At 38.8% G+C, this 14,524-nt stretch overlaps 1 protein-coding gene across 2 annotated transcripts in view; it reads right to left on the bottom strand.

Moving 5' to 3' along the window:
• Window positions 1–14,524, bottom strand: part of AKT3 (AKT serine/threonine kinase 3) — a 154,091-nt gene that overhangs the window by 14,988 nt on the left and 124,579 nt on the right. For both annotated transcript variants that reach the window (XM_074579978.1, XM_074579977.1), the window contains exon 11: window positions 2,357–2,571. In XM_074579978.1, coding sequence (XP_074436079.1) covers window positions 2,357–2,571 — 215 coding nt within the window. The remainder of the gene's footprint in view (window positions 1–2,356; window positions 2,572–14,524) is intronic.

The following is a 14,524-nucleotide window of genomic DNA, read 5'->3' as shown; positions in this document are numbered from 1 at the left end:
CATAAAATTTTTCCACGGAGGTGCCAGGCACTGAATCAGTAATGACTCACACATCATTTTTATACAGTGTTCACTGCTGTTGCATCTGGGTGCTGTAACAATTAACCAATTACCATAAAATAGTCTCAATCTGAGTCAATTAGTATAAATTAATAAATTGTAGGCCTGCTGAGAAGGTTATTTAAAGGCCATTGTAAATAACCACACTATTCACTGTGGCCCATAGCTTGCCAAAGCTAGACTGTGGCAAATCATCTTCGGAAGTGAATTACACCTACTTTGGGTGGACTTGCCCAAGGTGATTTGAGTTCAGTGAAGTGGCCACCACTGCCAAAAGAGGAGGGTCCCACCCCTGCCCATACCTCTCCCCTCTCGCTTGCATCTACAGCATCATTCCCACTGATGACTGTGAGCTGAGTCAGCTCACTACCCTGGAAAAAAACGAACCCCGCAGTGAGAAAATGAGAAAGAACTGGCTATTTTTTGTCACATTAGCAAGTCAAACTTGACTCTACAAGTTTAGTGAGCTCTCTTGAGCTGCTGCTGTTGATGGAGAAAGAACCACACATCCAGTGAAGGGAACCTCTGCCCCTTTCAACAGCACGAGGACTTTCAGGACCGCTCAGCTCTCATCTAACTTCTTCCCGAGACTGGCTATCCTACTGGTCTAGCAGAGAGAAGCTGCAACAGAAAAAAAGCTAATCGTAACTGAACAAGCAGCCCATGCTTGTTAAATATCGATAAGTGACACAAGCAGTTTGTGTTTCCTTAAAAGGAACTGCTAAAGATATAAAGACAAATTTTAAAAACAACCTTTTAAGTAAGATAAATTACTCTCAAAAGCATTTATTGCAAGGAGCAATAATTCCCACAACCAAGAAAAGAGATCTGTATTGGAATTACCCTGCTGCCAAATTACACAAATATTCTGGACTACTACCTCAGTCTTGCAATAACTGGGTGTAAAGTTCTTCTCATTTCCAAGCTGTATTCCTCTTTGTTTCTCAGCTACTCATTGTAAAATTCTCTATATTTTAGAGAATTGGGGTGCAAAGCACCCCAGTTAGCCTGCAGTCTCCAGACTTCTCTCGGTATCTTTCCATCCAGCTGCTCAGAGAAAAACTGAGCTGCAGTTAACCTCTGTGCTCCCACACTATTTAGCATTAGCTAGCACCAGAACTTGAATATGAATAAGCTTGTAAATGTAACACTACTGTCTGCAAAGATTAATTACGAGGAAGTATCTTTTCAATTCTAAAGGTTAATATATTTGATGGGTCAGATTGTTTGGAGGTTAAAACGCATTAGGAGTTGCTACAGGAACAAATTTTTACTTTGCTCTCCGTGTATTTGGCTGGTTGGTGACAGTTTGCTTTCACTGTACACAGTAAATTCAGTCAAACAGGCACTGCTGGGCAGCAGCAGAAAGGCTGACCGCTTGAGCTCTCCTGGCTGCTGCGCTTGGCTATCTGAAGGCAAACCCCTCAGAGAGACACGGCAACCAGTCCTGCTCCGAGTGCCAGTGAGCAATGCCCGCTACCAAAAACTTCTTGGGAACAAACTGAGGATGAAGGAGGACTAGAGAGACAGACGGACAGATGAATGCCCACAGCCTTAAAACATGCCAAGACACTAGCAAGAACAACAGAGAGACTGGGGAAATAAGGGAACCTGCAGACAACTCTCACTGATTTACAGAGATTTGTTTTAGAACCACAGGGGACTGGACACTGCTGGTCCAGTGCAGGAGCCACTGGAAAATGGCTCTTCTAGGCCACAATCCCAGAGGGAAAAGCCCACAACAAAAGGGCACAGGCAGCAGCTGGGTGATACTTGCTTTCAAACCACTGTATTTAAATTTCCCTCAGAAAATGTATTCTTTATCAAGTTACTAGTTTACATGGTCTAATATGTGATTTATTTACGAGCCCTAATAAAATTTAGCTGTGGCTGTCTATACATGTCTCCTGGCATGATCACTTCCAAGATAAAGTGCTGTAGTCCCCATGAGACATTACAGACAACTCAGGGTTAATTCATATTCTGAAAAACAATTGAGAGTTTTCCCTTTCTTTCAGTATACAATCTAAACCTGAAAAGATACCTGTGTTTGCTGTGAATGATTTTAAAAGTGTTATCTTCCACATGCTTTTTCCCCTTTTCCTTGTTAAACTCGCTTCATATACTGTTCTGCATTGAAAAAGTGGAAATCTGAGACAGTGTGGCTGCATATAGCCCTCTCCTGTGACTGACAGGTCCTTCAGCCAGGAAGACCAGGCACCACTGGCCTATTTTTACATTACTCAGTATAATTAGCGTATTTATTACACCTGTATACCCAAGGAATTTCACTTACCGCTTATTTGGATCCTTTATCAGAAGGCCTGATAGTAATGATTTTGCATCTGCAGAAAGAGTTCGAGGAAATTTTATGTCCTCCATTAGTATCAGTTCGAACAGTTTCTCATGATCTTGGTTGTAGAACGGTAATCTTCCACACATCATTTCATACATGACAACTCCTAATCCCCACCAGTCCACTGCACGACCATAGTCGTTATCTTCCAACACCTGAGACAGAAAGCAAAAGCAGCTGTAAGATGTGCACTACTTCAGACATGACCATTTCAGTCTATTTGATGCAATTCTATACTAATGTGTTTCCAAGACTTTATTTTCGCAGTGTGCTACAAGGAGTCCGAGAACGTGGTTCAATACATGCAACTGCAGTACTGACCCAGGCACCTGAGCTCACTCGAGTTCCAGGCATAATGAGAACCATACTGCTAAAAGCAAAATAAAAAAACAAAGAATGACCTGCTCAAAATTATCATGACTACGTTTTCCCCTTTCCTATGTCCTCTACCATCCCATTTATAGTGTACACAGCTTTAGTCATCTACAGGCACTACTGCCTTGGTTAGCATTCTTCTGGGATAAGAACTGAAGCATCTCCTTGCTCAGTCACTTCCCTCTCCTCACCCCACCTGTAAGAATAAAGCCTCACATTTAGAAACACTTTAAGCTTACTAAGACAAGCTTAGCTTCTTGATGATCTTTGTTTATATTAAAAGTCCTCAATGCCTTTCTCTTGACAGTTTCATTCTGTTCCATGAAATAGTCTGTACTAACGCAAAGAAATACCACAATATTTATATGATACTATGTTTACATGATATTATATGATCACAGAAATATGGTAAAGTTTATGTAATTTGTTAACATAATGCCTCCAACGTTGTGCACCTAAAACCAACCTGCCCCACAGCCCTTCTCCCAGCAGCCCCAGAGAATTGTGATAAGGAATCCAAGCAGTGTGTCTCGACCTTAATGCACCTTCATATTAAATTGTAGAAATGAAGACAACATGACAGCAGCAAACACCCATAATGAAACCATAAGCAATAAGGAAACTGAAGGCTACTGAATATATACATATATAATTCCATTTTTTGCGAATTTCTAGAAGATCATACCCTTGGATTCAAAAAAGATGCAACAGTTAGAAGTTAATAAATGGTAATAGAGAAGGCACTACAACTGTACGTGCCAAACTGCCAATATTTGCTGCAGAAAGATCTAGTGAAGAGGCAAAAACCTTAAAACAAGATATTAGACTTCAATAATAAGTAGGTAGAAAGATAAAGAAATGCAACTGGTACAGCTGGACTATATTTATAAGATTTAAATAATTCTTTACAAAGAATTGCTTCTGTATTGCTTTGTAAAAGGCAGATGCTGAAAGGCAGCACATATGATTGACTTTTTTTAAAAAAACCAACAAACTAATCCACAGAAAATAAAATACTTTTTACAACACACAGACACACGCAATCACCACCACAGCGTTCACCCAGATTCAAACTGGAAGTAGACACACAAGAACAGTCATTTAGATAAATAGTAGCGAAAATCTGGTGATGTGTAGTAAGGCAACCTCTAACAGACCAGAAATAATCTTTTTCCACGGGTACGTTACCATTACTGTGATTGTATAAAAAGTGTAAAGATGACTTCCAATAATTTCCTCTGAAGCAAGGGCAGACACAGTCCTCACCCATCTGGGGACACTAAGTGGCCGTGACCACATCATAGGACACATTCACTACCTTCGTCAGTCCTAACGAGGGGTGTCGAGCTCATTTCTCTGCCTCTCCTTTTTCTCCCCCAGGAAATCCAACCCTGTTCTCAAGTATCCGGTAGACGCTATTAGCAGAAACAAAATGCAATCTAATCCAGTGTAGCAATTTTGACAATCTCACAGTAATTAATGCATTCATATTCCTAGTTTTCACTGTCCTTAAGGATTAGTAGTAGAAACAAGATGAAAAGAAGTGTATTACAAATCCCTCTTGTGTATATAAGATTAAAAAATCATAAATATTAACACATTAACACATACTATTTACAACTGTGCCAAAACACACAGACTCGTTACATCATTGATATTTCCAAATAGAGGGTGAAATTTTGGGAAGTGTAAAATACAACAAATTATCTCAATAAGTACATATGACAAAACTAACTAAAATAACTCCTGCATTTTAAAATTAATTAAATGTTTTATGAGTTTGAGCATATTGCAAGCTATTTGCTGAAAAACTGTATATGAAATCTGTGACGCTTCTCTTTAAATCACCATTTCTTCTGCCACAGAATAAAAGCATTATATATTTTTCTACTATATCTATTAGCCCTGTTACTATTTCTCCTATTTGTACAGTTAGCTAGCCTTTTCCTCTGAAGCTAGTAAAATATGTAAAATTGTGAGGCAGTGGTAGATTCTTTTTACAAGTTGAGGTGTGGTTTGCATGCGTGATTTATAAAAGAAAGCAATGGGAAGATAAAACGTATCATTCTCTAAACAAGGCAAATCACATGGCCAACAGCTAAAGCAAACTGTATCTGGGGCTTTACCTAATTTATGCAGGACTTTACCTAATAATAATAAAAAGTATGAGCAACCTTTTGCTGCATTCCCACAACAGCAACAAAACAGTGGTACAAAGAAAGAGCCAAATGTGATTTTTAACCTCTTTTTACATAAAATCATAAAAAAGCATAAAAGCTGGATTAACTGCCTCCCGAACCCGCATATCACCAGCCGGGTTCTCATCCCCAGCTGGCAAAACTGGCAACTCTTTATTTTTGTTTAAATACCTGGTTTACAGCCAGCCAGACAAGCAAGAGCATCAAAAGGGTTTCATTTAGGCGAAGGGAAAACAGCCTGAAAATAGTCTAAATAAAGCAAAATGCATCTCAACTTATTTTAATATAAATGTAATAAAATTGTGCATAATGCGTTCACAGTAAATACACACAATTATTTTCTTTAAGTAATTTCTACTCCTCATGGTGCTAAGAAACTCCAGGATTTGTAGACTGTGACTAATCAATGGAAGTGCTGGAGTCCAGCAGCTCCTACGACCAAATCCATACAATTAGGGCAGGCATGAGAACATGTCTATACGCACCGCCCTAGCATTACAGAATCCTTTCCAAACAATTCTTGGATTTGAGGGATTTGTTTTTAATTACACTAAACATAGGTCAAGAAAGCTTCAACTCGGTGCTAAAATGAACAAGACACACAGCTGCAGGCTTCGTATACCCATGAATAATTCAGCCTTTTGCCTACCGTGAGGTGGATACCTGCTTCTAAAATGCCGCCTTTGGCTGCGAGGGCTGATACTGCGAGGGCTGATACTGCTGTCCCTCCAGTATTTGTGGGGTATCCTTGTACATGTCGGGTACCAGTCTAGAGCACTTGGCCAGGCACTCACACAGTGGAAAGTTTGATGTCTTGGACTTTGTACGGTTCCCTTAAAAGCTGCCTCCATCATCTCCAGCCAATTCTTGTCCCCACCTATAAGGGCCCACCAATTTGTCTTTAAGTGAAATACACTGTCCTAACAACCCAGTCCCTTCGAGGTCATACTAGGAAAGGCAGCAGGGCCACCAAAACCATCGGAAAGGGCACAAGCTCAACCACTCTGGTATCTGTTTTGAAGTAACATATTCATATTTCCTAGGGGTATCACACAGAACCCATAAGCTACAGAAAGAGCAGCTACACCAAGTACATACTCCAGTGAGGTGTGTTTTCATGGAGTAAAGATGAAGTTAGGTGCTTTCTTGCACAAAATTTGTTTAAACAGTCAGATCACTTCAGATATACGACTCTCCTTCTTTCATCTGCTTCACACATGTGGGGTGCCAAAATCCCAAGCCACCTCATCAAGATCTAGGTGAGGTTTTAGGAGATGAGAGCGCCAGCACAATGCAACTTCACTGTGTGGATAACATATATAGTCACTTATCCCTATTTTACACCTCACGTCGTCACTGTACCCAAGTGACTTCCCAGTGCCGAGTAAAGCAGGAGGTGAGCTGACTGCAGTTCATCCTGGATGATATCACAGATTATGGAAAATTAAAACTCAAAAAATTAACATCATTTTTATTACTTAAGGGAATCTTACTCTCTTAGTTTTTAGGTCTCTGGTTCAGTAACTGTCTCTTTCCAAGGCAGTGCCAGCCTAACTCACGCTCACCACAACTTCCCTTACCTTGCCAAAACTATGCAACACACTACATCCAGAGAGTAGACTAGTACTAAGAAAAAAAGGGGAAAAAAAAGGTTTCACCCTGGGTTATTTTTCACCTGAATCAAGTTTTCTGACCTAAGCCACTCAATTGCCACGTGAAGAGTTGTAGCAGCACCACTGAGAACACCACGGCAGGCAGCGTCGGACGCGCATTGCAGCAGAAATAGATGCTTGTCAAACTCTGCCCCAAAGTTACACCACAGAAGTTACTCTGACTCTGCCCATTATCCCTGCACACACAGGCAGCTCCAACAGCTGTAATCACTTCATGGGAAGATCAAGGGCCTGATTCTCTTCCCAACCTGTATTTCTCTAAACACTCCCGCAGTTGTCCTGGTTTCAGCTGGGATAGAGTTAATTTTCTTTCCAGTAGCTGCTGTGTTTTGGATTTAGTATGAGAATAAAGTTGATAACGCATTCTTTTGGTTGTTGGCAAGTGATGTTTACACTAGTCAAGAACTTTTTCAGTTCCCATAGAAGCTGAGAGGGAGATGAAATAGGACGGCAGTGTAACAGGGCTCCAAAGTGAGCATAAACTCATTTGCTGCACTGAAACCCTTGTGGTTTTTACAGGTTGATGCTCCTCTAAAACTTACACTTACACCTGCAACACAAAGACACAGCCTGGGTTTAAACGGATGCTTTTAAAAAAGCTGCAGAGGTGCTACTGAAGTTTGTGTTTTTCCAGTCTTAGATAAATATGCAAGAGGTTAAGTAACACACGCACTTTCTAACGAGCAAGAAACATTAGCCAGGCATCTGCTTCCAGGCACATGCAGGTTACTTTAGAGCTTTTATGGATGTTTTTAGAGGCACTGGACAACATTATAGTTTCAGCTAAGGGAAAGCTGTTTATTCACCTTAAAACTTTAATTTGTATTGTGGTCTAAAGGCAACCCAACTCATTTTTTAAATTTACTGAGATAGCAGGAATAGCCAACTGGAACAAGGGAAAACAAAGTATTCTCCAGTGACTCCGCCGCCTCTGGACACTTTGGCGTTTCTCCAGAGTATCATTGGCAATGGCCAAGTATACGATGGGACAGTGTTTCATACAGACAGCAAAGACCACCAAGCCCTACATACAAAATAAAAAATTCAGTTCACAGCCTAAACTTTGCCTTTGTGATGACTAAGGCAACACAAACACACTGCAGTGCCGCTAAGAGCACAGTAATTCAATTGTGTTTGCCCCTCACACATAACAATTCATTTTGCTGACAAGTAACTACAGATCAGAAAAAAAAAATTCTTATATTTGCATTTATTGACAAAAAAGCAATCTTATAATAACACTCCCCACTACTGAAAAGTCCAGTGTCTTGGACTCAAAAATATTAATAAAAATCATTAGTACCACTGGAAGTTTTCTCTTTCCCAGAAAACAAAATCCATTAAGACTTCCTCCTCTACTTCACCAGTGGTAGCAGATTTTAATCTTTCGGTTTACCAGTCGATACATCTCCAGGTGTCCTTTGCTTTAGGTACATCGCTCCTTTAAGAGCCTAACATACAGTCCACAGAATTTTATGTCCATTTAATTTTTATGGTGAAAACCAATGAAAAGATATTTCTTCAGTTGCCAGAGCCGAAAGTTTCTGGGCTACAGCAGCTTGAGACACATCTGCAAACTCTTATTTACAAGGGCTTGGGGCAGAGACTTAGCAAGCAGGCAATTAAATGAGTCAGCCAAAGAGAAGTCGATACAAACATATGCAACGCTTTTACAAGATTCTGTGAAAATAAATTTTTTTTAGGAGGTTAGCCAGCAGTATAACAGGTGACCATAAGTCTGTGCCCATCTTGAGTCAATCATGTATTTCCCCCTGCCTTCAGTGAAACTAGGATTCTCTGATACTTCACTAATCACAGAATACTGGACAAGCTGTGACTGCCTCAGACGCAAACTGAGATGAGTGTAGAAAATCCCTCAATTCTGTTTTTACTGCATTTTCTTGAAACAAAACATCCCTGATGAGCAGCCTCTGGAAGATTTTTGGTTACACAGCAGAAATTCACACAACCAAGAAATGTAGTTCCCACAGACCTCTAAATGGTAGTTAGTTGCTGTAAATTCTGGACTCTGGAAGCACAGAAAAATTTAGCAATAACCTTGAGCATAATAAGCTTCACACAATTCTTTGTCAATCTTGTAAAATCGGGTTGACAGCTTAGATTTTATCTTTAAAAGAACAATATCAAAACACAGTATTCATACTTTCTGCTGGATAACGAGGCAACTTATTGGAAAAGCAATTACATTTTTGACCAGTTATGGTTTCTGTTAATACATTAAATATAGACTTTCTGATAGGACATCACAAATAGCTTGTTGCTCAATCAATAATTTTGACAGAACAGATGGGAAAATATTTAAACATCTAAACAAACTGTCTGCACACCTATGTTGTGAAAGAAAACTGAGAACTTGGATACACCAATGTACTGTTAATTTAAGGGGAAAAAACTGTTTTCAATTAACCTTACAGTTCAGGTGGAGTGTATGTTCTTTAAGTATTCCTGGTAACCCTTCACACGTTTTTATCGCTGCAGTTGTTGGTCTGCTAACAAATATTCACCCACGTATTATTCAACAAAAGTTAAAAAGTATATTTGCTAGAACTTTCTATCAATTGCGGAAACAACTGCAGCAATGAGGAAGTGTATAATCTAACACTAATGAACAAAGGTAACGCACATTTCTAGAAACAGACTTTTATCCAAATGTATGAAAATCTTTCTTGCAGAAAGGTACGTTTGCCAAGTACTATACCAATTTAGTTACTGTAACTGTATTTTGGTATGAACAGTGAAAGCATTGCTGCATCAATAGTAAAAAACACTTGAATGAATAGTCATTGCTTTTATTATACAGAGCTGAAAAGACAAAATGTCAAGGTTATAGATACCCTGGGAAATGGATACCTGAGAATTAAGTAAATGAAGAAAGTTTTCTATTATTTTCTATTGCTCTAGTTTTTGCGGGTAGTTTTTCTCCATTTTGTATCTGGCTTGCGCTGCTGTCTTACTTGTAGTCCTAATGCAGACTGTCTTCCCGATACGTTTTTGTACTAGCGATTTCCCCCATCTTACCTAGCTTTTCATTATGTATCCTTAAAAAAAAATAGGAAACTAAAATTTTTTTCATTTACTAGTGCACATTGTGCTGCACCAGAAATGGTGCATTCTGGTATAAATGTGAATTAAGCAAAGCCTCCGAGAGTAAAGAGCATGCAATATTAATTAATATATTTAATCCAAAAAAAAAAAAAAAAAAAGAAAAGAAGGAAAGAAAAAAAATTTAAGCTATTGCAGTGGAAAAAAAGTATTCTCACAAAGGACTGTAAGAAGTCAATGGCAACCCTGGCAAACAAAGAAACAAACAAAACCCCTAACCCCCTCACCCCACCCCCCAAAAAAAACCCCCAAGAGCCTACCAAAAATCCCAAACGAAAACAAAAAAACCCAAGGAAAGAAATCCCATTAAAAAGACCCCTCATAGACACCTTTCATAGAAGGTAGCAAGTTAAAAAAGATTATTTCAGTCTACAGAAAGATGGCACTTGTCTCTCATAACTCTACCAGCTCGGAGCTGTTGGAAGAAAAACTGCAGACCTGTTCATATCTGTATTAATTATCACTGCACTAGCAGTAGTCTCCATAACATACACCGCCATAAGATGCAAGCTGTGTAAGAAGTAATAAATAATGATAATGCTGTGATACTTCTTTCCGGTTGTTCATTCTTCCTGAAATGATTTTGAATTTTTACTGATGTTAAACAGCATTTGTTTAGCTTTTGTTAACGCTTCATTACTCTTGGAAAAACTAAAGGCTTTCGCTGAGATGGAAATAATGTTTGCATTGATTAAATGAAAATTAATGGAAAAAAAGCTTCAAGAATGTTATTGAAATAGTCTTTGTAAGAATTGTCATGCTTATTTGTTTTACACAAAAATGTGGGGTTTATTAGAAAATTGCTCTCTGCTTTAAAGTTCTGGTTTGAATACAACAGTTTATTTATGGGCAGTGCGGAGCTAATCTTTTTCTAGTCTTTTGTTTGTTGTATTATTTTTGCATATTTGTTACATCTTTCCCCTTGAGAAGCCTGATACTTCATGTGGACAATTAGTTTTTGTGTCTGGTGAGATTAACCAGATTGCATGAAAATTCAAATTCTTGTTACATCATTGGTTATCTGGCTTCAGGAGAAAGTCTAACTCTTCTGCTAATTTATCTGTTGTTGCAGCAACTCTTCTGTATGTCTAACTGAGCAATGCTTCCATGCCCCTTCTAAATGCTCCCCATCTTTTGAGCCTGATACTGGTTATTGCAAATAAATGATGTTCTGCTCTGGACATCCTGCCTTGTCCACATTCTATCATGTTCATCTCAGGGCCCTGCTGGCAATGCCAAGCTGACAAAAATGCCCAAATTCAAATCACTACATTTTTGACGACTTAGGAGCATAAGATGACACAATGTGGTACACTAAAATACAATAAGTGATAACAAAACAGAAAAAAGACCACATTTGAATTTTCATGAGGTGCTAGCAGTTCAAGATAAAACAACTTTTTGCATTTCCATTTTGTTGCAACATAAAAAAAAAAATAAATTTGGAGTTCTAGTGTAAAGAGAAAATTCCACATTGTGAATCTCCCATAAATCAAAAAGGAAAATTATTTTCAGGCATAGATGCTATTGCTCCTCATACCCCCCACTGGTCCTCACCCAGAAATAAAATGTAGCCAAATATACAACAGACAGCTGTTCAAGAGCACACGCCAACACTAAACCACATTTCCACAGGTAAAATAAATTCTATTGTGCTTCTGCTAAGAATCAGAATATGCATGAAGCATCTAGGTAAACAGAGAGTAAATAAACTTGAACTACCCTTCTGAAGCCAAAAGAAAATTAGTTAAGCAAAGCACAACAACATAACTACGGTGTTTGGGTGCTGAGCAAACTAACCATACTTTCAGGAAAATAAGTACAAGTTACCAGAAGTTGGGGCTTTTTTGGATTTAAGCAAAAGCCAACAATCAAAAGACAAGCATTCTCTCTCACCAGGAAGCAGTAATGTCTCATACTGTAGCATAAGACAAACACCTATTCAATTATAAAGATTTAGCAAATAAATATTTATCAGATTAGATACTTCTTATTTTATGGAGTAAAACACATCTCATCATTGAAATTTTTTAAAAAGGAATCTCTTTTTGTGTGTTTGTTTATATCACACAAATGTTAATACTCCATTTAGTAATGCAAATGAATAAGCAAATCTTCAATCCTCATAGTAGGGTAGGTCCTTGGATGTGGATGTTATTTTTTTGTTGGTTATACCTTCTCTACTTAGTTTTACATTTGCCTGTATGACAAAGAAGTAATGCTACCTGTTACAGATCAGCTGTAGTTGTCCAGCTATCCCCATTACATGCGTAATTTATTTACCATTGTAATAAGAGGTTTAAAATCTTTTTCATGACATCAGAAGCAAAATATTATCACAACCTACAACACTACCAATATGTGACATTAAAGAATGACCCTTTTGATAGCATTCTTTGAGCATGGGAAGCAATTGATTTGAATGCATCATTTTAAAAGGAATTAAAAATACAACTGCCACCTTTCCGAGTCTCTGGCTAAAACTTATGTTCCATCCTTGGACAAAACAACACTATAGAACATACTTTATACACACTGAACATCCATAGGTTTCATTTCTTTCTATCAGTAAAGTTCTTTTGGGTGGTGGGGTTTTTTTTTGGGGGGGAGGGGGCACTCTATTTTGTTCATTCTAACTTGGCGATCAAAGAATTTTTATTTTTACACTATTACAGAAGTGCATTTTTCTAGGTTTCCAAAACCACCTTATTCAACCTTCCCCATCTGTCACCATCTGCTTCTTTTTAGCATGTACTTTTTGTGTGATCACATAAGCATGTGAAAAATAACTAACATTCAGATGATTGTCTGCTGGTACATTTGAGGACTGGGCATAATAAAAGTGAACTGCCAAAACGTACTTAACACTTCTAATTTTGTTGGGTCTTGCATGTAAGCTACATTTGATTTTCAAACTGTTTTACAGTTGGAAAGTTGATCAGGTACTCTAACTCAACAGTAAAACTGAGACTACATAATTAGCTCAGCACTAAAAAGATTATATTCAAAGAGAGGAACAAAACCCAGAAATACATCCACACGAGTTCACACATCCATCCTGACTGAGTCTGTCTGCACAATGTTGCCTGAGGCACAGGATAAGATGCTACAAGCAGCCTACTTCTGGACAGCCACAGACTGTGTCTTCTCTCCAAGACACTACAGGACAAGGAATAAAGGACTCTCATAATTACAAGGGTGGATGCAATCTCTCGGAAATGCTGGAGAAGCAAAGACACTAAGCCAAGAGCAGAAATACATTGAAATGCAATGCAATTCTGTAACAATGCGGCAGATACTGCTTCTAGGTGCAAAGTAACTGGAAATTGCCATCAAGGCACAAAAGCTGAATGGCGGAAGTGTCTATTTCCAGAACTTTATCATGCTTCAGCAGGGCATTTCTGATTGTAAATGCACTTCTTAATACAGTTTTAATGTGAAAAGAACAAAACAGGTCTAAAGCTAGAGAAACAAACTTAACCTCCCGCCTTTCAAAAACACATTAAGCTCACTGTAGGAGGATTTCACGTATGCAATTCTTTCTGTCTTGTTAGAGCACCCTTACAGGCCTCTCAGGTCTTTAGCAAAATCACTATGAACTAAAATACTGTCCTGGTTCCGGTGGGGATAGGGTTAACTTTTCCTGGTATTCCATGCCATGTGAGCCACGCCCACCCTGAGCTGCCGGGGGAGGGGGCAGGAACTTGCTGCTTAAAAGCGGGCTGGGGCGTCCCGGGTCCGGCCGGTCGGCGAGCGGCGGGGAGCGGCGGTCCCGTAATCGCGTTTGTATATTCCCCTGTCCGTGTTGTTGTTGTTTGCCTGTTCCCTTTGCTGTTCTGTTAAACTGCTTTTGTCCCAACCCAAGAGTCTTGCCTTTTCTTACGATCCTTCCTGTGTTAGGAAGGCACGTGCGAGCGGCACGTGGTTCTTTGTTGCCATCTGAGGCTAAACCACGACAAATACCAATATATTTATATCAACACATACAATTTGGTGGAGTGTCTTATTATCCGTTCTCTAAAAAATGAATTAACAGAAGTGAAGAAAATAAAAAGAAGCCTAGTAAGAACAGGAACTACCCCTTCCCCAAAATAAACCCAAAAAGCCACCAACAGTCTCCATTAATGATCACCAGAGGTAACCAAATATGCAAACTTGCGCTTTAGAGCATGATGGAAGACAGCCTAACATAAAGTTTCTTTTCCACTGTCTCTCTCAACAGCATTGTTCCAACTCATAGAAGTTCATAGTGGACTTAAAGTCTTGTGAATGCAGATGCCATTTAGCAACGTCTTAATAGCCGCTTTCCCATAATTTGTGCCATTTTCCACAAATTCTCCCCTTTTCCCCTATTAGCTTTTCTCTTCAGTAGTTCTGGAGGTGGAAAATAATGGCATATACCTATTATTTATATAAAAGTTGCATAGAATTTCAAAAAGCACATTACTTCAATGCCTCAATGATCTTTAAATTCAAATGAAATTTAAAGGAAAAGGAGATAAAAATGAAACTGCATCAGCCACAACAAAAATTATTCTGTCCGTCAGTTCCTCTGTATTCCTAACCAAACAACTCTCCAGCGAGCTCCTCTTTAAGTTGCTCATCAATTTCTCCCGCCTTTTGTCTCTCTCTGCAAAACATTCCAATAGTTTCTATTAAGAGAAAATTAACAAAATAACATAACTGTCTTTTGTTCAAGCTCTTTCCTGACCACAACCACATTTTTCCCCATCAGAAAA

This window comes from Larus michahellis, chromosome 3 (assembly GCF_964199755.1).
Source record: "Larus michahellis chromosome 3, bLarMic1.1, whole genome shotgun sequence".
NCBI lineage: Eukaryota > Metazoa > Chordata > Aves > Charadriiformes > Laridae > Larus > Larus michahellis.
The sequence above is the reverse complement of the archived record's forward strand: the minus strand, read 5'-3'. Positions and strand labels throughout refer to the sequence as shown.